The sequence below is a fragment of the Bos indicus genome, chromosome 15 (assembly GCF_029378745.1).
Source record: "Bos indicus isolate NIAB-ARS_2022 breed Sahiwal x Tharparkar chromosome 15, NIAB-ARS_B.indTharparkar_mat_pri_1.0, whole genome shotgun sequence".
NCBI lineage: Eukaryota > Metazoa > Chordata > Mammalia > Artiodactyla > Bovidae > Bos > Bos indicus.
Window position 1 is genome coordinate 77,761,278 of NC_091774.1, and position 24,157 is coordinate 77,785,434.

Here is a 24,157-nt window from a genome sequence, read left to right on the forward strand (position 1 = left end):
CTGAGGCCCATGGCTCGCTTGGGTTTCTAGCAGCAGCACCTAGGGAAGGGCCTCCGGCATACACCCCGACTCCTCTACCCAAGGCCCCAGGAAGGTGAGACAGACAGGCAGCAGGAATGGGAAGCATCCTTTATTGCGCGTGTCCGCCAGCAGGAGGCCCCTAGGCGTAGTACTGCAGGTTGGCCTTCTTCTTGGCCTGTACCTCCAGGATGCCCTCCATGTAGTCCTCGTGGGTGAGCTCCGTGGCGCCTCTGCGCAGTGCGATCATGCCCTGCGCCCAGACAGACGGACAGGCTCTGGGTTCCTCCTCACGCCCCAGCTCCCCAGACAGGCTCTGGGTCCCTCCCCACGCCCCAGCCCTCAGACAGAGACACAGGCTCTCAGGTCCCTCCCTACGCCCCAGCCCCCAGACAAGAGATACAGGCTCTTAGGTCCCTCCCCACGCCCCAGCCCCCAGACGGAGATACAGGCTCTCAGGTCCCTCCCCACACCCCAGGACAGGCTCTGGGTCCCTCCCCACGCCCCAGCCCCCAGACAGAGACACAGGCTCTGGGTCCCTCCCCACACCCCAGAACAGATAGGCTCTCTGGCCCCTCCCCACGCCCTGGTCCAGCTCCCGGAGGCCTCCACCTTCTCAGCCCCTCCCTCGGCCGCCTCCACCAGCCTGAGCAGGGAGGTGGTGTGAAGCGCCCACCCTCTGCAGCCCGCACTCACCGCCTCCACACACACTGCCTTGCACTGGGCCCCGTTGAAGTCATCCGTACAGCGGGCCAGTTCCTCGTAGTTCACGTCAGGACTGTGGGGAGGTAGGGCGAGACTCAGTGACTGAGGGGAGGGGCCAGGAAGAGCAGCTATCCCCCACACGCTCCCTCAGGCAGTGAGGTCGACTCGCCCGGATCACGGAAGAGTCCCTTCCCCACTGGGCCTCGTCCCTCCGTCCCTCTGCACAGGGCAGGGGGGAGGCAGGAGGCAGGGAGGTCAGAGTAGGTTAGACCAAGTCATTTCTAGTGTCTCCAGCCTTCGAGATGCACCTGGACCCCAGGATCCAGTCTGGGGGGAGCAGAAGGTTGTGCAGACAGAAGACAGCCGTCTGCCTGTCTCAGGCGGGCGGGCCCTGTACCGGCACAGTGCTGTGGCGACTCACCTCCTGCGCCAAGCATTGCACTGGACATTATCACAACCCCGGGAGGTTGCAGCCCTCACCCCCAAGTCCCAGGAAGAAAACCAAGGCTTATGCCACCTGCAGACGGGCACACAGATCTGAACCAGGTCTGCCTGGCCCCTGGCAGCATTCCCCTGGGCCAGGCTGGGCTGTGTTCACCTGCTAGGGCAGAGGAGGCCAGGAAACGGCCCGGGCTGGCACGCCTTCCGATCCCGGGGCAGGGGGTGTGTGTGCAGGTGAACGCTAAGGATCCTGGGCCCCAGTAAGGTTCTGTGTCAGGTCAGGCACCTGAGAGAAAGGGAGGCCACTGCGGGGACAGTGCTGTGTGAATGGGAGGTGGAGGGAGAGGGGAAGCCCGGGGAGGCTCAGTACGAAGAGGACTGGGATGGCTCTGCTGCCCCTGAGGTCTCAGCGCCTCGCTCGTGACTTTACGCACCTGACGTTCATCTTCCGGGAGTGGATCTGCATGATTCTGGCCCGGGCCTCCTCGTTGGGCATGGGGAACTCGATCTTGCGGTCCAGGCGGCCTGAGCGGAGCAGGGCAGGATCCAGGATGTCTACTCTGTTGGTGGCTGCGATGACCTGAGAAGGAGACGCGGCCGCTTGAATGAGGAGGGAGCTTCAGAGACAGGTGACAGGCATGGCCACGACTGGCAAGGAGGCAGCCCGGGTCAGGTGAGACGGCACCGGATATTCAAGACCGCCTCTAATTCTAACTCGAGCTGCGCCAGTGAGACAACAGAAGACCCCTGACCTCTCAGCGCCCCTTCCTCCCCTGTGAAGACAACACCCACCTTCACTTGGGTGTTGGGCTGGAAGCCGTCCAGCTGGTTTAGCAGCTCCAGCATCGTCCTCTGCACCTCCCGGTCCCCGGCCTTCTCACTGTCGAAGCTGGGCCCCGAAGGAGACACTGGTGAGGCCACAGCTCGGGGGACGCCCTCCCCTGCTCCTCCAGAAGCCCAACCCAACCCATCCCGGGGCGGAGAGGAGTCCCGCTCAGCCTGGGGGCCCCCAGCCCAGGGACAGCACAGAAATGGTGTCAGATGTGAGAGCTCCTGGGCTCAGGTGCCGAACTGAGGACAGAACAGTGAGCAAAACCCGCTGCCTGGCCTGTGCCCCCGATGAAGGTGCCATCACAAACTGAACTAAAACTCAGAAGAAATAGAGAGATCTGGCCCAGACTTGGCATGGAACAGGGGGCCCAGGCAGCTGTCCCCGAGGAAATATCCCTCAGGCTGAGATCTGAGGGCTGAAAACACATCACTGGGCAACCGACCAGCAGAGATCAGGGGAAAAGGAAAAGCACATTCCAGAAAGAAAAGAGCAGGTGGCAAATCTCTGCCAACGAGCGGGCCTGCAAACCGAGGGGCCGCCTGGAGGAAGCCAGGGCGGGGGGGGGGGGGGGGGGGGGGAGGTGAGGGCAGGGACAGGGTGAGGCTGGAGGGGAGCTGGGGCACCAACACAGGGCCCCGCAGGCCGTGGCAAGCCCAGCATTTATGCCACGGAACAGTGGGGAGGCGCGGAAGGGGAAAGCAGGCTCTGTCTGCATGAGGAGCTGGCGGAGCCAGTCAGTGAAACTTTGAGAGGAACCTGCTGGCAACTGTGAGGAGAAAGGATGGTGGGGGAAAAGAAATGAAGCAGGGAGGCTAGTCAGAAGAGCACTAAGAAGTCCAAGCACATGGAGAGCGCCGCCAGCATCCCAGGGCGAGCAGGCAGCAGGGTGGAAGAGCAGGGTTCCAGACCCAACCTGGTGGGACCCCGCACCCCTCACCGCTTGGTGCCGATGGCGTCCAGCTCATCTATGAAGATGATGGACGGCGCTTTCTCCTTGGCCAGCGCAAAGGCGTCCCGGACTAGCTTGGCACCGTCCCCAATGAACATCTGCACCAGCTGGGGGCCGGCCAGCTTCAGGAAGGTGGCCTGGGGTGGAGGGTGACAGAATCAGGCCAAAGGCGCAACAAGAGGCCCCTTCGATTCAAGCCCACCCAGCTGAGTCTCAGCTCCCACCCATCTCCCCCCATCCTTCCCAAGGCACTCACCTTGGTCTGCGCAGCACAGGCCCTGGCCAGCAGGGTCTTCCCTGTACCTGGAGGCCCGTACATCAGCACGCCCTTTGGGGGCTGGATCCCTAAGTTCTCAAACTTCTCCTTGTGGTTCATTGGCAGGACAATGGCCTCCACTAGCTGCCAGGAAGAAGACCTGGGTGAGGACAGTGAACCCTGTGGGCTCCCACAGCCTAACCCTCTCTGTAGCCCTCCCACTCAACTCGGGGCCACCGCCGTCTCCTTGCCCCACATCCAGAGGACACAGAACGCTCACTGCCACCAAGGCTGCCGGTGGACTCCCAGAACAGCAGGACAGAGCAGAAGGACGGGTTAAGAACAGGAGCCTGAGCTCCGGTCCTGGCTCTGGCCCTAAGCATCTGAGATCCCAAGCAAGCCATTCAGACCCTCCAGAGCTCAGTCTTCTAAACTGTTCCATGGCCTCTTCCCTGCCTCCCTAGAGTGCTGCAAGGATAAGAGGCATGGGAGGAAAAGTGCTCTGGTCACTGAAACAGAGAGACACAAAAGGCTGGTGAGGTGCCGGGCTTCCCTCACCTCCTGAATCTGCTTATCCAGGCCCCCGATGTCACTGTACTGCTCCGTGGGCCTCTCGTCCACCTCCATGGCCTTCACCCGCGAGTCGTACTCGGTGGGCAGGGTCTCCAGGATCAGATAGGAGTCTTTGTTCACACCCTGGGGACACAGCATGGAAACCTCAGCTCTGTCCCAGCTCAAGGTCTACCTAAGTGACTGGGGGACAGGTGTCTATAGGGTGAAAGGAGAGCCACAGGACCGGGCAACACAAGAATCAAAGGGCAGGCAGCTCCGCAAATGTTCAGGACCCACAGTGACCGGGCCGGGGCCAGGGGCTCGGCTCAGCAGTGGGAGAAACCTCGCTGGAAAAGGCCCGCCTGGGCTCAGGGACACCACTCACCACCAAGTCTCCCGGCTTCAGCTTTTCGGCATCCACCAAGCCAATCACAGGCAGGAAGTAGGTCTGCAGAAGGATTCCAGGTGCAGCCTCAGTCACTGCCCTCAGGTAGGCTCCCGAGTCCTGTCCCACATCCCCCTCTCATGCTCTGCAGCAGGATTCCAGGTGCAGCCTCAGTCACTGCCCTCAGGTAGGCTCCTGAGTCCTGTCCCACATCCCCCTCTCATGCTCTGCAGCTCCTCCTGTCTGCAGCTCCTCCTGTTGTGCCAGCCTCACATCCCCCTCTCATGCTCTGCAGCTCCTCCTGCTGTGCCAGCCTCACCTGCCGCGTAGAGGTTTTGATCACTGCGCACTTGCCCTTCCTTTGGGAGTCTAGATCAATGTTTGCACCATCTTCCTCTTGGTCGTTAGGATCAACATCTAGAAGCTGGGAAAGGAAGAAGCTCAGATTTGCTCAGCCCCCCTGTACTCTGCAGAGCCCAGAACTTCTGGGGCCTAGACAACCTCAGCACTCCCAGGGCTCGCCATCCCTACCTCACTCCTCAGCCTAGCCCCAAGCCCAGCAAAGGTGCGGTTAATAAATCAGAAGATTTAGCGTGATCTCTGCTCAGAGCTCATCTACCCCCTGAGGAAAAATACCCAGTAGAAAAAGAAACACGAAGCTTCCGATGCCTTTTCAGGCCTGTATATTCCCCTAAAAACTTACAGCGGGGAGGAGAACCTAAGAGGTTTAGATCCTACATGCAATTTAGGCCTCAAAAGGCCCACCCACTCTTTCCCCAATGGCAGGCTGTCTCCAAGCCCCACTGACCCCTCTTCCCCTCCACATACACACACACCTCGATGACGTTGGAGACCAGATACGGCAGCGTCTTGTTCACTTTGATTTTCTCGCTGTTCTCTTTGATCTTGTCCTTCATGGCCTGGAGTTCGTGGGTGACTCGCAACACTTCGCTCTTCATGATCTGGGATGAGGGTGAATGGAAGGAAACATTCAGCCTTACCTTAGCTTATCTGAGGGCCACTTAATTGGAGCACCTTATCCAGGCAGCCGGAGGAACCCTCCTGCACCCCTTCACTCAGCTCGAAGGCTCTCTGAATGCTCAGCCTAACTGTGTCCACAACCAGCAAAGGTCGAAACAGGAGGCCTGTCGGGAGACCTCCAGGGGAAGCAGTTGTAGTCGAGGGAAAAGAGCCAGACTTTGAGTTGAGCAAATACGGGTTTCAGGTTCTGCCTTTCCTTACAGGCTCCATACCTCACCACAGTAAAACACAAAACAAAACAACAACAACCCTCTTTTAGCCTCAGTTTGCTCATCTGTAAAATGGGGGTTTCTTAAAAGACAGACTCTCAAGAGGAATACTGAAAAGCCTGGGAACGGCAGTCAGACCATTCCTTGTCTCAAGCCTGGTCTCCCACCACCCTGGCCCTCTCCCCCTCCCTTTTAAAACTTCGTTTTCTTTTCTCTTTTTCTGGTCTGAGGAGGAAACCGCGGCCCCCACACCTCTCCGAGGGAGGCTGGGGACGACGTGAGAGCACCAGGGCCTGCCCTGTGTGTGGGGACGCGGGCAGGGAGAGGGGGCTTCACTGCCCACCTTGATTTCACTGTCCAGCAGCCGTGTGCGCTGGATGATCTCTTCTGTGGACATCTTGAGAACTTCCTCCCCGATTCCATCTTGCTGCGAAAAAAATAATTTTTTTTCCCTTAAATTCAAGGCAGTTAACTCAGCACTGTGAGTTAGCCAACTCTGCCTCAATTGACCCACTATGCGCCAAAAAACCCAGAATGCAGTCGCGACCGCATACCAAGCGGCCCCAATCCCGGGACCGGGCTCGACCTTGACCCCCGCAGCCACCGCCTCCCCTCCCGCCAGCGGGGTCTCCCCGTGGCCCGAGCTCCAGCACCGCCTGCGCGCACCTCCGCTTCGTCCCACACAGTCGCCATCTTCTCCTGCCGAGTCACTGGACTCTCGAGTTTCGGCAGCAGATTCACCATTCGGAGGAGCAGCCTGAAGATTACACCGGGCGGCAGCCGCAGGGAGAGATCAATATTACCTCTCTTTACGTCTGCTCTTGACTAGTGAGACTCCGTCAACAAGTCCTGACTCTTGAAAAAAATTAGCTTGGGCCGCGTTGCGGCGGCGAATCTGCTTCTCGGATTCAAAAGCTGAAGCGCAGGCCACAGGACCCGCCCCCGCGGCTGCTGAAAAGTTCCCGCCCTCGTCCTGTTAGTGCCACAGCGAGAGGAGGATGCGCCACTGGCTGGAACGCCCAGAGGGGCGGGACCTGGGGCGGAAAAGAAATAGAAAGCGGAGGGAGAAACGACCCAGGGTCCTTGGGAAATGTAGTCCTAATCAGGCTGCTCACAGGCTGCTCCTCCATCCTAAAGGAGGCAGGTCAGGTGGTCTGGTATTCCCATTTCTTTCAGAATTTTCCACAGTTTATTGTGATCCACACAGTCAAAGGCTTTGGCATAGTCAATAAAGCAGAAATAGATGTTTTTCTGGAACTCTCTTGCTTTTTCAATGATCCAGCCTAGACATTTTATTACAAAAACAGAGACATTACTTTGCCAACAAAGGTCCATCTAGTCAAAGCTATGGTTTTTCCAGTGGTCATGTATGGATGTGAGAGTTGGACTATAAAGAAAGCTGAGTGCTGAAGAATTGATGCTTTTGAACTGTGGTGTTGGAGGAGACTCTTGAGAGTCCCTTGGACTCCAAGGAGATCCACCCAGTCCATCCTAAAGGAAATCAGTTCTGAATACTCTTTGGAAGGACTGATACTGAAGCTGAAGCTCCAATACTTTGGCCACCTGATTCGAAGAGCTGACTCATTTGAAAAGACCCTGATGCTGGGAAAGATTGAAGGCAGGAGGAGAAGGGTGAGATGGTTGGATAGCATCACCTACTCAATGGACATGAGTTTGAATAAACTCCGGAAGTTGGTGATGGACAGGGAGACCTGGCGTGCCGCAGTCCATGGGGTTGCAAAGAGTCAGACACGACTGAGCGACTGAACTGAACTGAACAGGGTCTTGTGCCTGTTGGCTTTCAGACTACAATGTACACCGGCAGCTCCATGGGACCTCAGGCCTTCTGATGAAGACTGAAACTAAACCAGCAACATTCCTGGGTTTCCAGTTTGCCGGTTTACCCTACCCGCCATGGAGGTTACCCACCTCTGTAATTGTATGAGCCGATTTCCTCATAATAAATCTCTTTACATACATATATGTCTCCTATGGGATCTGTTCCCCTGGGGACCCCTACTAAAATACTTCTTAAAATCTGTTATTTTGAAAACTGCTAAATACATTAAAAAATTGCAAGAATGGACAATGAATACCTATGTATCTTTCACCTAGAGTCACGAATTGATTTGCATTTTCTTTTGCTGTCTGTTTTTCTGAACCATTTCAAAGTACATTGCAGACATCATGTTACTTCACCTCTAATATTTCAACTTGTGTCTCCTAAGAGTAAAGACATTCTAATAATGGAACTCCAATACATTATAGCATAGTATATTGTCATACCTATAGAATTTAATATTGAGGCAATAAAATCTAATATACAGTCCATATTAAAATTTCTTCAATTATCTCCATAGCATGCCTTAGAGCCTTAAAAAAAAAAATCCAACATCAAGTCAAAAATCACACATGGCAGTCAGTTGTCAGGTCTCTACAGTCTCCTTCAGTTTAGAACAGTCTCCCGATCTTTTTTGGTCTTTCATGACATAGACATTTTTGAAGCATCCTGGCCAGTTGTCTTGTGTACTCTGTTCTCAACACAGCAACCAAGGGAATTATTTTAAAGCCTCGTTAGATCATGTCACTCCTCTGCTCAAAACCCTGCAGCAGCTGTGAGACTTAGAGTAAAAGCCAAGGTCCCTGAAACAGCCTCCCAGGTCCTGCAGGGGATTTTGTGCTTACGTGCTAAGTCGCTTCAGTTGTGTCCAAACTCTGTGCAACCCTATGAACTGTGGCCCGCCAGGCCCCTCTGCCCACGGGATTCTCCAGGCAAGAATACTGGAGTGGGGCGCCATGTCCTCCTCCGGGGACCTTCCCAACCCAGGAATTGCACCCACATCTCTTACATCTCCTGCATCGGCAGGTGGGTCACAGCACCGCTTTTTTCCTCCCCGACAATTTTCTCCAGGACCTTGACTCCCACTCCTTTCCTCTCTGCTCACAGTTACACGGCTCCTTGTTGCTTGGAGATCAGGCCAGGCCAACTCCTACCTTGGACTCTGTTCTGCTGTCCTGAAATGTTCTTTCCAGGATATTTTCTTGCTTCACTCCCTTACCTTTGCTCCTTCAAGTCTTTGCTTAAATGCCTCCTTCTCATCCAGACCCACTGGCACAGCCTTTAATGTTTCAGCCTGCACCTCCTGGGCCTTTTCTGCTCCCACGCTCCTCAACTGCTTACCCTGTGCTATTCTTTTTTAAAAAAATTATATATTTTTATTTTTAAAATCTAAAACCTAAAGAAAAGTTGAAAATACAGTGTAAATAATTTTTTTCTTGCATCTTTTGAGAGAATATTATTGGTTAAATACCACATCACCTTATATACTTTGGTGGGGATTTCCTACAAACAAGGACATTTTCCTACTTAAGCACAATACAACTTCAGTACCAGTAGGTTAACCTTGATGTGTTTCTACCATCTAACCCTTAGCCTCCATTCAAATTTCATCACTTGTCCCAGTAATGTTCTTCACAGCGTTAAAGGACAGACTGCATTCAGACTTGGATTCAGTCCAGAATCAAGATCAGAATCAAGCATTGTATTTAGTTGTAGGGCTTTAGTTTCTTTCAGTCTGGGATTGTTTCTCAGTTTTTCCCTGGCTTCATGACCTTGACACTTTTGAAGATTACAGTTACTTTGTAGAATATTTCTTTCCAAAAATAAAAAAATCTGGCATTAACAGTCTGTTAAAAAATTAATCAATGTATGTATTCTTTAGGCGTGGCAGGTCTTCATTGTTACGGGCTTTCTCTAGTTTCAGTGAGCGGGGGCTGCTCTCTAGTTGCATGGGCTTCTCTTTGCAGTCTCCTGTTGCAGGGAACAGGCTCTAGGGCTCCCGGGCTTCAGTAGCTGCAGTAGGTGGGCTCAGCAGTCCTGGTGCGGGGGCTTTAGTTGCTCCATGAGATGTGGAATCTTCCAGTGCAGGGATCGAGTCCGTGTCCCCTGCATTGGCAGGTGGGTTCTTATCCACTGGATGGCAAAGGAAGTCCTGCAGGGTATTTCTGTTTGTGTTTACCTGGCGTGTCTGCTTGATTACATTCACGTGACTCATCTTTGCAGGAGCCTCACAGAAGAGACGCTGAGTTTCTCACTCCGTTCATGCGGGTAGCAGCTGATTTCATTTTGTTTCATTACTGGAGATGTCGATCTCACTCAGTGATTAATCTGGTTCTACAAACCTTCTCCATGGTGAGGGTTTCCCCTTGAAATTAACAAGTATTTTGTGAGGAAGTACTTTGAAACTATGCAAATATCCCATTCTTTTTTTATTAAGATTTTAATTTGTTCATTTATTAACATCAGTATGGATTTTTGTTTAATTAATCATTACTATGCACTGAATTTTGTATCCCTGCCTCCAAATTCATAACGTTGAAGCTCTAACCCTCAATGTGACGTATTTGGAGATGGGATGTTTGGTGGCTCAGACGGTAAAGCGTCTGTCTACAATGTGAGAGACCTGGGTTCGATCCCTGGGTTGGGAAGATTCCCTGGAGAAGGAAATGGCAACCCACTCCAGTACTCTTGCCTTGAAAATCCCACGGACGGAGGAGCTTGGTGCAGGCTACTATCCATGGGATCACAAAGAGTCGGGCACGACTGAGCGACTTCACTTCCTTTAGGGTTCGATTAGATCATGAGAGTGGGACCCTCATGATGGGATTAAAGAGAGGGAGATCTTGCTCTCTCCTCTCTACATATAAGCACAGAGAAAACGCCATGCAAGGACACTGAGAAAGGGCTGTCTGCAAGCCAGGAAGAGGGGCCTCACCAGGGACCAACCCTGCGGGCACCTTGATTTTGCACTTCCAATCTCCAAAACTGCGAGGAAATACATTTTGATTATTTTACCCACCTGGTGTGTGGTATTGTGTTATGGCAGCCTGAGCTGACTAGAACAGTCTTTTTTTTTTTAGAGAGGGGACGTATGTATACCTATGGCTGATTCATGTTGATGTATGGCAGAAACCAACACAATATTGTAAAGCAATTATCCTTCAATTAAAAATAAATAACATTTATTCTGTTTGTTTATTGGCTGCCCCGGGTCTTCATTGCTGTATGAGGGCTTTCTCTAGTTGCAGAGACTGGGGCTCCTCTCCTGTACTCTCTTGTAGAGCGCAGGCTCAGCAGTTTTGATGAAGCGACCTAGTCGCCCTGTGGCATGTGGCATGTGGAATCTCCCTGGACCAGGAAGCGAACCCGTGTCCCCTGCATTGGCAGGCAGATTCTTATCCACTGGACCACCAGGGGAGCCCTCTGACAGACTTTCTATGTGGCTGGTGTGCTGTGTGTGCTCTGTACTGCATCCTCCTGCCCACCCCTGCGTGTCAGCACTTAAAGGTGCTGCTCTCCAGCAGGATCTTGCCTCCAGCTCCCACTGCAGCCCGAGGAGCCGGGAGGGTGGTGGAGGCGCTCGTCCACATGTGCAGAGAGACAGGGGTGTCTGAGGAAGCCGGCTGCTCTCCCCCACCCTTGGGCAGACCGTGGGCAGGGAAAGTCCGAATCACCAGGACGAGGTACAAACGGTTTTATTTTTCTAGAAAGAGCAAAGTCCAGAGAGGCAGGGGGGAGGGCAGCTGGGCCTGGCGGAGCCGCGGTGGGCAGGCCCTGGGCCCTGACTGAGGCCGCAGGAGGCCCCCCCCCGCGCCGGCCCCTGCCCCAGAAGTAAACAGGCGTGGCGGGGGGCTCAGCTGGTCGGGGCCCTCCAGCGTGATGGCAGAGAAGGAGCAGGGGAGGTGAGGTGAAGTCCACGACCTGCTGGGTCACACGAAGCCAGGCTTCATGGACGAGCGGCGGCAGTTGGGGCAGCTTCGTGTCCCGTTGTTCTGCAGGCACCTTGCGGGGGGGTTGGTGCAAAGGGCACTGTCGGCTTGGCCGGCCTGGCTGCCCACCCTGGACCGGCTCCCTCTTCCCCTCCCCGCGGCAGGCAGCCCTGCAGGCCCTGTGCCTGGGGAGGCCTGCAGGCCAGAGCCTGGGCCAGGGGTCAGGCGTGGGTGGCGGAGGCACCTGTGGCCCTGGTCACCGCTCCCCCATAACCTTCGAGAGTTCTCTCTCTGTGGTCTCTTTGGGGAGAAAAACACGGCCGCCGGGAGGGTTTGATGAGTGATTAGACAGAAAACTCTTAGAACAGGCACCCAGGAGGCCCCAAAAGCACCGCCTAAGTGTGATTAGCCCCAGGGAGCCCCCAGGGCCCAACGGCAGGGCGCTCACCTGAGGTGGAAGATGTGGGAGCAGGGCAGGGCCTGCAGACGGCTGTTCTTCTCGCCGATGGACTCGCCGCACAGGCCGCAGTAGAGCTCGGCCTCCTCCACGCACTCGTGGAAGCGCACGACGTGGGCGCGCAGCTCCCGCTGCAGCCCTTTGCTGCGGTAGATGCCCTCGCTCAGGCAGTGCAGCTTCAGCTGGCCCAGCTGCAGCGGGGGCGGACGAGACCAGGTCAGTGCCGGTGAGCAGCGGCCCCCAGACGCCATCTGTCCGCCCGGGGCCACAGGCTGCTCAGTACACGGGGGCCCTGTCCTGCCGCGCTCCTGCCTTGCTGAGGGCCCTAGGAAAAACATCTGGCCCTCTCCGGGCCTTAGCTTCCCTTCATGCAGAATGAGGGGGTTGGCGAAATCAGTGATCCTTACTCCTAGAAGCGACTGGGGACCTCATGTTTTTGAAGGATTTTTATTGACCGGATCTGCTGCCTCGATGCCCTACTCGTTAATTTGCTTTCCTGTTTCTGTTCATTGCATACCCACAGCAGCTCATCGACATTTCTGATGATATTTGGGTAAGCCAGAGCAGCTGTTGTCCAGCCAAGGCAGGTGTATTTGGCATTTTGACAGGACTGTGCCCTGATCTCTGAGAAAGGCGCATCTTCTAGAAGACTCTGAGGCTATTTTCAAAAGGTTTGGATAGGATGATGAAATTTGAAGAGGCTGCATAGACTGTGGGAAGAACACAGGCTGTGGAGTTAACACAGGTCAGTTACCAGGTGTGGGACCTTGAACACCTCTCTGAGCCTCACTTTCCTCATCTGTAAAAGGCGGCTCGCTGTACCCACCTTGCCGGAAGCCAGTGAGTCCTGGAACCCACAGCTAGAAGAGCCCTGGGGTGCCCACCTCCCTCTCAGTGGCAGAGTCTTAATGACCATCAAGAAACCTCTGACGGGGGGCTTCCCTGATGGCGCAGTGGTGAAGAATTGGCTTGCCTATGCAGGGGGCGCAGGTTCGATCCCTGATCCAGGAACATCCCACGTGCCACGGAGCAACTAAGCCTGTGCGCCACTCGTACTGAGCACGTGCTCCAGAGCCCGGGAGGCCACAGCTTCTGAAGCCCAGGTGCCCTGGGGCCTGTGCTCCACAAGGGAAGCCACCTGGGCAGGGAGAGGCCTGTGCACCGCAACCAGAGAAAGCCCAAGCAGCAGTGGAGACCCAGCGCAGCCAGAAAGAAAGAAACTTTCCAAAAAGAGAGAAAGAAACCACTGAGGAATTCTGATGTCCCCTGAGCTACAGAACTCTCACCCTGCCCGCACCCCCCAAGTGCTCTCTGAGTGGAGGAGAAACAGCCAGGGTCAGGGAGTGACTAGGGGCATCTCCTGGAGATCAGGAAGGACTCAGGGCATGAGCAGGCTGGTGGGGGGGTCTCCCCATCCACCCTAGATCCCACCTTGGGCTCTTGACTCCAGACCCAGCAGACGGAATCAGGTCTGACCTTGTTCCCCACCTCCTCGGCCAGGTCCTGGGCTCTCTCAATGGCATCCAGGGCCTGGAAGGGGAGATAGGGCAGGGCTGCAGGCAGGGCTGTCGGACAGAGACCTTGCCTTGTAGGGAAGGAAGGGCAGGGAGGGACGGGGCTGGGGAGAGAAAGAGACTGGGGTACACTGGCCTGAGCTGCCTCAGTTTACTTGGATACAGAATGGGAAGAACACTCCTATCTCACAGGGGGTTATGAAATCGGGCTCTGTCGCTCAGTCGTGTCCGACCCTTTGCAACCCATTGTTGCCTGCCAGATTCCTCTGCCTGTGAAATTTTCCAGGCAAGAATACTGCCCTGGGTTTCCTACTCCATGTGAAATCATAGGAGGTAGTTCAAGCGTCTGAGTTCCAATGCCAGGTCTGGCCCTTTACGAGCTGGGTGATTGGCAAGTCACGCCCTGCTCTGAGCCTGGAAAGTGACCTGGGATGCCCTGGCCTCACAGATGTGGGGTGAGGCTGATACTGGACAAAGGGTCTGAAAGAGCCCAGTCGGGAAGCAGACCCACACACCCTTGGCTGACCTGTGGGAGCGCTGGGGAGAGCTGGCCGCAGGACAGGGATCCCCCTCACCTTGTCCAGCGCCTTCCTGGCCACCCAGCACTTGGCCACGCCCAGCAACACCTGCACCTGCCCCAGGCGGTTCCCGATCTCGGTCATGATGCTCATGGCGGAGTCGTACCTGGGGAAGGCTGTCTGCGCAGCCGGGTTGGGGGTTGGGATCAGGCCCGGCCTGGCCCGCACCGCCGCCCCCTGCGTCCCGGTGACCTCACCTGCAGGTCCCCACGGCTCCGGTGGATGTCAGCAAAGCAGAGCAGGCAGAGAGCCTGCAGCGGACGGTCCCCGTGCTGCAGCGCGATCTTCATAGACTCCTGTGACGGAGCCGGACCCTCAGGCCTGCGCGTCTGCCCCCCACCCTAGAGGCATCCTCACCCCGTGGGCCCCTCAGACACCCTCGGAGCCCGGTACCCCTTTCCTGGTGCTGAGTCCCCGTGTACCGAACCCCTGAGGATTGACAGCCCTGGAGACTGAGGCTCTGAGAGCGGAAGTGGCTTGACCGAGGTCACCAGGTTATTAAGTGGCAAAGCTGGGATTCCTACCTAGGTCGGTGGAACTCCAGACTGGCTCGCTTCCAACTTACAAATGTCCCACAGAGTGGGTATTGGGCCGGGGGACAAAGGAAAGCCCCCTCCGTTGAGAACAGACTATAAGGGAATGAGATTTGGGGCAGATGGGGTAAGGGGAGCAAGCACATCCTCCAGGGGCTCAGCCATAGAGAGGGGGGCAGGAGCCAGACTTGGGGGGCCTCAGCGGACTGGGTAGGCAGGAGGAAGCACCGGGCCCGGGCCCCGCCCACACCGCCGTGCTCCGCCCACCCGCCGGCGCTGCGCCCACCTCACAGCACTCCATGGCGCTGCCCAGGTGGCCCAGCAGGCGGTACGCTACAGCCATGTGATACTGGCTCATCGCCCGGTACTTGAGGCTCCAGCCTTTGCCATAGTCGTTGACGAGCTCTGCAGCCTTGCAGGGGAAGAACAGGGCCTTCTCGTAGTCCTGCAGGGGACAAAGGGAGGGGCCGGGATGGGAGTGCGCATGCTGAGTGGCGGGAGCTGCCCCTAAGTGGAGCGCTCCACTGTATGCTCGTTCATTCATTCATTCACTTATTCTGGTGTCCAGGAAAACCGTGATTCACGCAGAGGGAACAGCCCTGCAAAGGGGTGGGCTCATGAACGTAAGGGTTTTCATCTGGTTTGCCGACGTTTGCCAAGAGCCTAGCACAGTTCCTGGCTCAGAAAGTATTTGCTGAATGAATGAATGAGAATCAGAAGCAAGAAAGGCAACTGGCTTCTCTCAGCCAGTCCCGGTTGGGCCCCTGGCCTTCAGAGATGCACAGAAGGGTGGTGGTGGGGCTGTCAGAGCCCACCCTGACCCCCTGCTGGAGTTTGCCTCCTGGCGGCCTGTCATCACTGAAGGCTGGATGACGGATTGCCAGCAGAGTCAGCTCCGAGAACATAGGACAGACTGACTGAGGCAAAGAAATCATCCTCTCCCCCTTCCCTTCTCCTCAGACTTCTAAATGTCTTCTCAACCTGCCAGTTATGAGCACATGACCTCACCATACACTCCGTTAGGAAACAGAAGGAAATCGGAGACGCGCTCCCTCACTCGCCTTCTCGGTCAAACCCAGCGGCCCTGACTCCACACTGCCTCACTCCTGCTCCTCCCTGCTCCGTCAAATTAAATAAACCCCCTCCAGGCGGGCTCTGGAACCCCTCCCCAGTCTCTCTACTGAGTCATCCCATCACCATAAAAACACCATCTGGCATTTCTTACCTCACGTGAAAAGCAAAAATTAAAATCAAACAACCACCTTTGACTTCACGTCCCATTCAACTACAACCCCGATTCTCTCTTCTTTTTTGTAGAAAACCTACTTGAATTTTTATTTGATATCGAACAAGCTAATATGACCCAAAGAAAACTCTCGGTAACCCCAATATAAACCTGTTTCTAATAAACTTGGTATGTACTATGTACTTTTTAATTCGAAGCCATGTAAATGTTTTACAGACTTAAAAATAGGAAATTTAATTTAAAAAAACCTAAGATTGGAAAATGGAAACAAGGGACTTCCCTGCTGGTCCAGTGGTTAACTCAGCTCCCAATGCAGGGGGCCCAGGTTCGATCCCTGGTCAGGGAACTAGATCCCACGTGCTGCAACTAAGACCTGGTGCAGCCAAATAAATGAATAAATATTTGTTTAAAATGGAAACAAATAACCTTAAGTGTATATTATTATAAAATTACAATTAATTTTAAGTATAATTAATATATAATTAATCATATAATAATTATAATATATTATTATATATTTAATTATATAATATATAATTATATATAATAGATAATATATAATTTTAATTATAATATATAATTATATTATATTATAGTATTATATAATTATAATAATATAATATATTAATGTATTATATATAATTATATATTATATATTAACATATATTTATATAATGTATGTTTATTATATTAAATATATTATATTTATATAATGTATATTTACATAATTATATATATGTTAATATATAATATAATATATATTATATTTTATAGCATATATTATATCATATTATAATTATATTATATTGTATTGTATATATAATAATTATAATGTATATAATATAATTTAATATAATTATAACTATAGATATATTATAAATACAATGTAATATAGTTATATTATGTTATAATATAAATATAATTTAATTATAATATGATTGTAATTATAATATAACCATAATATATAATTAAATATGCCATGATTATAATATAAATATAATATTATATAACTATAATATAAATATAATATATTACTCTTATAATAATATAGTATGGATGTGAGAGTAGGACTGTGAAGAAAGCTGAGCGCCGAAGAATTGATGTTTTTCAACTGTGGTGTTGGAGAACTCTTGAGAGTCCCTTGGACTGCAAGGAGATCCAACCAGTCCATTCTAAAGGAAATCAGTCCTACGTGTTCATTGGAAGGACTGATGCTAAAGCTGAAACTCCAATACTTTGGCCACCTCATGCGAAGAGTTGACTCATTGGAAAAAACTCTGATGCTGGGAGGGATTGGGGGGCAGGAGGGGAAGGGGATGACAGAGGATGAGATGGCTGGATGGCATCACCGACTCGATGGACATGAGTTTGAGTGAACTCCAGGAGTTGGTGATGGACAGGGAGGCCTGGCATGCTGCAATTCATCGGGTAGCAAAGAGTCAGACATGACTGAGCAACTAAACTGAACTGAATAATATAATTATCATAATATATAATATAATTATAATTATAATATAAATATAAGAATACAATATATGATTATATAAATATAATTATAAATAGAATATACAATATAATTATAATATAATATAAACATTATATATAATATTGTAATATAATTATAAATATAATATATAATTAAATATAAAATTATATGAATATAATTTTATACATTATAATTATAATATATAACATAATTATATATAATTTATAATATAATTATAATATAATATATAATTATAATTGTCATATATAATATAATCATATCATATATCATATATTATATTATAATAATTATATATTACATATTATATTATAATAATATATTATAAGAATTATAATATAATTATATTAAGTATTATATATTATATTATATATATGCTGCTGCTGCTGGTAAGTCGCTTCAGTTGTGTCCAACTCTGTGCGACCCCATAGATGGCAGCCCACCAGGCTCCCCTTGTCCCTGGGATTCTCCAGGCAAGAACACTGGAGTGGGTTGCCATTTCCTTCTCCAATGTGTAAAAGTGAAAAGTGAAAGGGAAGTCGCTCAGTCGTGTCTGACTCTTAGCGAGCCCATGGACTGCAGCCTACCAGGCTCTTCCGTCCATGGGATTTTCCAGGCAAGAGTACTCGAGTGGGGTGCCATTGCCTTCTCCGTATTATATATATATTATGTATTAATTGTATCATATATTATATATATCTGTATAATTATTTAGATTTATATATATATTTATATTATATATATTCTACACATTATTATATAATTATATTACAATATAATAATTATTAGATAATTATTACATATGATTTAAATATAATTTAAAATTATAATATAATTATAATTAATTAAAATATAATTAAGGTATATTATAATATATTATGATGGTTTCATAATTGCCATAATATATTATATAACCTCTTATTAATAGAACCATACAGAACAAGTGTTACTTCAAATGACCTTAACATACACTTGAACAGTTCAACCATAGTGGGATATATTATAAAGACAAAAGAACAGCAGAGAAGTCTTAAACTTCATTTGTCTTTTTTTTTTTCAGCAATAGTGGTATATTGTGTTTTGAAATTATTTTGTGTACTTTGTAAGATAAAGTAAATATTTAATTATGTTTTTAGAAACCAAGATTTTCAGCCTAAGAGAAAAAAAGAATCAAGTATGAAATAAAGAAAATCCTGAAACATTAAGCTTGAGTTGAAGATTTCAGTATGAAGTCCAGTTGTCCTCGAAACCGAGGAGATTTAGTAGCAATAACAAGCCAGTGGCAATGAGCATCCTGAGAGCCCACATCCGGGCTTTACCAGTCTGGAGCAGGAAATATAGTGGGCCCTCAGTACCCAAGGGTTCCACATCCAATCAAAGCTTGAAAATATTAGGGGAAAAAAATCCAGAAAGTTCCAAAAAAGCAAAGCTTGAAGTTGCCAGGCACCTGACTATGAACCTAGCACTTACAGTGTATTAGGTTTTAAAAATAATCTGGGCTTCCTCGGTGTCTCAGTCTAAAAGAATCCGCCTACCAATGATGCAGTTTCAGTCCCTGGGTGGCAAAGATCCCCTGGAGAAGGAAATGGCAATCCACTCCAGTCTTCTTGCCTGGAGAATCCCATGGACAGAGGAGCCTGGCAGGCTACAGTCCGTGGGCCTGTCGACTTAGCGACTAAAACAACAACAAGAGATGATTTAAAGAATATAGGAGGGGGGACTTCCCTGGTGGGCCAGTGGGTAAGATTCTAGACTCCCAACGCAGGGTGTCTGGGTCTGATCCCTAGGCAGGGAACTAGATCCCATGTGCCACAGCTAAGACCCACTGCAGCCATATATGTAGGTTCTATGAAAATACTACACCATATTATATAGAGGCTTGAGCATTCCTGGATTTTGGTGTCCTTGGGGATCCTGAAACAAATCCCCTGAGAATACCAAGGGCCGATTCTACACAATACCATGGGACAGGCTATTGTGCCAGAAAACAAGAATGCTTTCTTTCAAAAAACTAAAGGAAGTCTCGTCAAAAGGACATAGGGGTCATGCTGAAGAGAATTCCCCTGACTAAAATTAAGATAACGTGAGTATCAAAAGCAACAATGATTGCAAATGACTGAAGACTACTGAATATTTTTTTAACTCCAAGATTTCATGATGAAATACCAAAAAGAGGAAGCAAAACAAGTGTGATCGTTGGAGTCAACTATCACATCAGCTCGTTATCCTGAAACATGGCAATTAAAGGAGAGGGACAAAGGATTTATCTACCTTTCCTTTAGGAACTGCTTTTCAGAGCAATCAGCTAGCTTTAATTAATTTATAGGAAAATCCCAGCTAACAATTGCAGAAGGCATCATAGAACGTGGAAGTCACCGTTTCGTGAGAGTTGACAGAACTGATTCAGGCAACAGACGCCAAAAAATGCTCAAACCATTATGGAGAACACTGCTGCTGAGCTGAATATTCCCCAAGTGTCACCCCACAAAGTAAGCTGCTGGTCCTGCAAGGAAGAAGGCAAAGCTGAAAGCAATGGGATCGGGCGGTTACTTGCTCGGACGTCAATATGGTGTCTCATGAAGCACGCAGACCTGCTTGTGCAGGTTCTCACCAGAAATGAACGACCTACGGGACTTCCCTGGTGATCCGGCGGTTAAGACTTCCCCTTCCGACGCAGGGGGTGCAGCTTCAACCCTTGGTCGGGCAGCTAAGATCCCATGTGCTTTGTGGCCGAAAAACCAAAACATAAACAATATTGTAACGAATTCAATAAAGGCTCCACATTAAAAAAAAAAATTTTAAAAATGCGTGACCTAGATCTTACCAAGTCATTTTTAAAATTCTCGTTCATAGAGAGTAATGGAGACAAAGAAACAGCTTATGTGACTCCTTGAGGAAGCAATGAGACAATGAGATGGAATATAAATTAATTTGGCTTCTTCAGTAAATCATGGAGAATAAAGAGTAGTGTATTAACTTTCTATTGAAAGTGACATAATAATCACTGCAGTGTGTGGTTCTTGCTTGTGTTCCAGTTCAAACAAGCTGAGCGTTAAGGCGTATTTTCAGGATAAACAGAGAAATTTAAGAGATCATTGTTCACCATGGTGTGTGTGAGAATAGTATTGTGATTATGTAATAGAGTGTCCTTATATCAGAAAATAGTCTCCTTATTCTCAGAAATGCTTACTGAACTACTTTGTGGTAAAATTTCGTGATGTCTATAATTTTTTTAAAAAACTATTTATCTGGCTGCTCCAGGTCTTTACTTGCGGCATACGGGATCCAGTTCCCTGACCAGGGATTGAACCCCAGCTCCCTGCACTGGGAGCGTAGAGTCTTAGCCACTGAACCACCAAGGAAGTCCCATAATGTATGGGATATAATGTGATATAATTTTATATCATAAGACTTCAGTGAAAAATATGTTAAGTCAAACATGGCAAAATGTTAATAATTGTTAAATATAAGTAGCCAGCATATGGTGATTCATTATATCATCCTCTATGCATTCCTGTATGGTTAATTTTCTTCATAATAAAAAAAGGTTTTAAAACACCTCTATCTCTCTCCAATCCTATTTGATCTCACAGAATGGCTTCCCCAGATGTCTTATTGCTGCAAACAAAATCCTCAAATGAAGGATGATCCATCAATCCATGGATGACTCTCATTTCCTCACACCCAACTGCTTTCCCAGGTGGGGCTAGTGGTAAAGAACCCACCTACCCATGCAGAAAACTTAAGAGATGTGGGTTCGAACCCTGGGTTGGGAAGATCCCCTGGAGAAGAGAATGGCAACCCACTCCTGTATTCTTGCCTGGAGAATTCCATGGACAGAGGAACCTGGTGGGCTACAGTCCATGGGGTCTCAAAGAGTCAGACATGACTGAGCGACCCACACTTTCACACTTTGACTTTCGCAAGGTTTATTAGGCATTATTATGTGCCAGGGGCTGACATGCCCCGAGGGCCGAGCACAGCCTGGATGTCTGCAGGACGGAGAGCAAAGGCTCAGGGCCAGAAGCCTGAGGTCATTGGCTCCATCAGTTTCTTCTCCCTTCTATCTCCCTTTCCCCTAACCCCCCGGATCCCACCACCTCCTACCTCTCACATACCTGCAACAGCCACATTGGCCTCCACCCTTCCTGGAATACTCAAGGTAAGCTCCCCCAAAAGCAGAGCTGTGCTTCCACCATTCCCTTTTTCATTCTTTCGCCAGATTTCTGCATGGCTCACCCTCTCTTCTCCAAGTCATCAGACATCACCCCTACCACCCTGTTTGAACTTGCAACACCCCCTCCTCAGCCCTTCCAACCCCCTTTCCCTGCTCCCCTTTTTCCTAAGCACTTTCCACCATGCTGTATACTTGGCTTTGCTGATTATATTTATTCACCTTCCTCCCCCAGCTAGAAAGCAAGCTTCGTGAGCCCAGGCACTTGGCTGTTATTTTCACTGCTGTATCCTGACCAACAGTGCCTGGCATACAATAGATGCTCAGTACATGTTTGATGAATGAATCCTTACGACCGTGTTATAAGGCGGGCTCCATTCGCCCTCATTTCATAGGCTTGGAGAGAAGTGACTTGCCTAAGATCCCACAGCAAACACAGCAAAGTACAGGTTTAAGGCCTGTCCTCACATAGGAGCTTCCCACTCCCCCAGGAAGTCAGGCAGACTGAAGCTTGAATTTTGACTCTGCCATGCCTGGCCACATCTCTGCACGCTAGGCCACCTCACTTGCGTCTGACTCTGCGACCCAGTGGACTGTGGCTCATCAGCCTCCTCTGTCCATGGGATTCTCCAGGCAAGAAGACTGGAGTGGGTTGCCATTCCCTCCTCCAGGGGAATCTTCCTGACCCAGGGATCGAACCTGCATCTCTTATGTCTCCTGCATTGACAGGTGGGTCTTTACCACTAGTGCCATCTGGGAAGCCCGGCCATGTCTGTTCCTCCCGGCCAAGTCTTTCTCTTCTCAGACTCCCATCTGCCTCGTCCCTACTGATATGGGAGGACTGAACCCAGTGATGCAACAGGGAGCACGGCTCCTCGGAGGCTCTCCGGGAGCTGGGACCTCCACCACCCTCCCCCGGGGGCCCCGGGGCGCACCTTGACCTGAGCATAGAAGCTGCCCAGGCTGCAGCAGACGCGGCACTCGAGCATGGCGTCGTCGTTGTTGTGGGCATAGCGCAGGGCCTTCTCGAAGCTCTCCAGGGCCTTCTGGAAGAGACTGAGGCCCAGGAAGGCGTTGCCCATGCTCAGGCTGACCTGGCCTCCAAGCTGGGCGGCTGCCCTGGTGCCGGGCAGCCCAAGGCAGGTCTTGCAGTAGGAGATGGTCTTGTGGAACTCACACAGCTTCTCGTTGCTGCGCGCCAGGTTCAGGTAGCTCTCCAGGAGGAAGTTGGCGTCCTCCAGCTCCCGGGCGGTGTCGATCTGGACCACAGCGAACTGCCCAGCGTGGGGGTGGGCCGGGGCGCTCAGTCTCTGCCCTTCCAAGCCCCCCACCCCCCAGCCCAGAGCCTCAGACCCGGAGCGCCCACCCCTAGCCTCAGATATGCGCTGGGCTCCCCAGCCAGACTGGAAGCTGCAACCCGGGAGCCTTCACCTCCCAAATCCAGACCCCCCGCTTTCAACTTCATCCCGAAACTGGTCTGCAGTCTCCACCACCTGCCCAGGCCCCCAGCCTCGAACCTGGAGCCAGTGCCCCCCTCCCCAGGCTTAGACTCAGAACCCCACAGGAGAGGACTGGAACCTCGACTCTGAGACCTGGCCTTGAGTGCCTCACACTGCGAGGCTGAGAACCTCAGACACCAAAGTTCAAGGCCACGGGCCCAAATCCAAAGCCAAGACAGAGCATCCAAGAGCCAGGGCCTGAGATGCGGAGGATTCAGAGCCTCAGGCCCTGACCGCCAGCCTGGGGGATACGGGCGAGTCTGAGGAGGCGGAAGGGGGCCGGGAAGCCTGGGAGAACCCCGCTGGGCCCCACCTGCCCAGCCTGGCCGCGCTCCCACCTTGAGCATCTCCTTGTAGCGGCCCATCTCTGAGTGGGCCGTGACGAGGCAGCCGAGCACACGGAAGCGCCCCACGAGGTCTGAGCTCTTCTCCAGGACCTTCATCCACAACTGCAGCGCCTTCTCCGTCTGGTTAGACTGGTACAGCTGGAGCCCCTTCTCGATCTGCTGCTTTGTCTGGTCCTGCCCCATCCTCCCAGAGACCCCCGGTGGCCCCGCGCCTCTAGGCTCTCATGGGACCACCCCCCCACCCCTGGTGCCCGCTGCCCACCCAGCCCCGAGCAGGCGCAGGGCCCGAACAGAGAGCGGGCACCACCCCGGGAACAAAGCCGGTCCGGGTCCTGTGCGCAGCTGTCCCTGCCAGTTGAGGCCACGTGGCCGCCAAGGAATGTCAGCAACAAGGTCACGCGGGCCCCCGCCGCCCCCGCCCCCAAGCTGGGAGGAAGGTGCCCGCCCCCTCCTGCCCCGGGCACCCCCTCGGGCATCTCTTTAGCACCTCTGACCCTGGCGCCCCGAGCCCCCCTGGCAGGGCAGGCTCTCCCTGCAGCCTGAGAGTTGGAGTAAGCAGGGATAAAGCTGGGCACATGGGCGGCAGGAAGGCTGGAGTGGATGCCCAGCTCTGAGCCCTCCTCTGCCGCCACATCACCATCCCCAGAGCCACCCTCCCCGGCTCTGCTTCTGTGAGTGACTGGCCACTGAAGCCACATACCTGCGCACAGGCCCACCCCATCCCAATGAGTCCTAACCTACAGCTCAGCCCAGCCAACAAGTTGCTCACCTCTCTGGGCCTCAGTTCCCTCATCTGTAAAATGGAACTGTCATAAGCTAATAAACCCTCACCTATGATGGGTAACAGCGGGACCCTGGACCAGGCTGCCAACTTTCGAATGCTGCCTTTGCCGTTTATTAGTTCTACGGGCAGCATGCCTTTGGGCAGGAGAGCAATGGTTTCCACTTGACTGGACTGTTGGAACCATACGCTTTAGGAGCTGGCTGGGACTTGGAACAGTGCCTGACACACGGGAAACACCACGTGACCATAAGCAAGAGGTTATCTCAAGCAGCATTCGTCTGCTCCATGGCAAATTGTCCACAAGGAATAGAAATTGGTTTTTGAAGGTTTAAAAAAATATCCAGTTCCAGGGACGCACAGTTCT

At 51.3% G+C, this 24,157-nt stretch overlaps 2 protein-coding genes across 4 annotated transcripts; both read right to left on the bottom strand.

Annotated features, from left to right (window-relative positions):
- Positions 1-114: 114 nt before the first annotated feature.
- On the bottom strand, positions 115-6,230 carry PSMC3 (proteasome 26S subunit, ATPase 3). Its single transcript, XM_019975144.2, has 12 exons — positions 6,055-6,230; positions 5,732-5,815; positions 4,975-5,100; positions 4,458-4,562; positions 4,139-4,201; positions 3,760-3,897; positions 3,202-3,345; positions 2,934-3,082; positions 1,957-2,053; positions 1,599-1,744; positions 715-796; positions 115-271 (listed from the first exon to the last, which is right to left on the bottom strand). Exons 1-12 carry the CDS (start codon positions 6,130-6,132, stop codon positions 161-163), a joined length of 1,323 nt encoding a protein of 440 aa, XP_019830703.1. The 5' UTR covers positions 6,133-6,230; the 3' UTR covers positions 115-160.
- Positions 6,231-10,907: 4,677 nt separating this feature from the next.
- Positions 10,908-23,264, bottom strand: RAPSN (receptor associated protein of the synapse). Of its 3 annotated transcripts, none has more exons than XM_070804216.1 (8): positions 23,001-23,264; positions 22,099-22,437; positions 14,526-14,684; positions 13,904-14,002; positions 13,704-13,826; positions 13,046-13,144; positions 11,606-11,805; positions 10,908-11,220 (listed from the first exon to the last, which is right to left on the bottom strand). In XM_070804216.1, exons 1-8 carry the CDS (start codon positions 23,190-23,192, stop codon positions 11,175-11,177), a joined length of 1,257 nt encoding a protein of 418 aa, XP_070660317.1. In that variant the 5' UTR covers positions 23,193-23,264; the 3' UTR covers positions 10,908-11,174. The 3 variants fall into 3 exon arrangements, with proteins under 3 accessions (XP_070660317.1, XP_070660316.1, XP_019830704.2); XM_070804215.1 differs by having other exon boundaries at positions 10,908-11,230; positions 23,001-23,258; XM_019975145.2 differs by having other exon boundaries at positions 10,908-11,230; positions 13,091-13,144; positions 23,001-23,255.
- Between the last annotated feature and the right edge of the window lie 893 nt (positions 23,265-24,157).

What these genes read in the sequence shown, in the direction of transcription:
- PSMC3 (XM_019975144.2), bottom strand. Translation starts at nt 6,132, where the DNA reads ATGGTGAATCTGCTGCCGAAACTCGAGAGTCCAGTGACTCGGCAGGAG. An exon ending in GACGCCATCGGCACCAAGCG is followed by an intron (nt 2,054 to 2,933) that starts GTGAGGGGTGCG and finishes TTCGGGGCCCAG; the next exon opens with CTTCGACAGTGAGAAGGCCG. An exon ending in AGGCAGTGTGTGTGGAGGCG is followed by an intron (nt 272 to 714) that starts GTGAGTGCGGGC and finishes GTCTGGGCGCAG; the next exon opens with GGCATGATCGCACTGCGCAG.
- RAPSN (XM_070804215.1), bottom strand. Translation starts at nt 23,192, where the DNA reads ATGGGGCAGGACCAGACAAAGCAGCAGATCGAGAAGGGGCTCCAGCTG. An exon ending in GCTACAAGGAGATGCTCAAG is followed by an intron (nt 22,438 to 23,000) that starts GTGGGAGCGCGG and finishes CACGCTGGGCAG; the next exon opens with TTCGCTGTGGTCCAGATCGA. An exon ending in CCAGGAAGGCGCTGGACAAG is followed by an intron (nt 13,145 to 13,703) that starts GTGAGGGGGATC and finishes CTCCCCTTCCAG; the next exon opens with GCCCTGGATGCCATTGAGAG.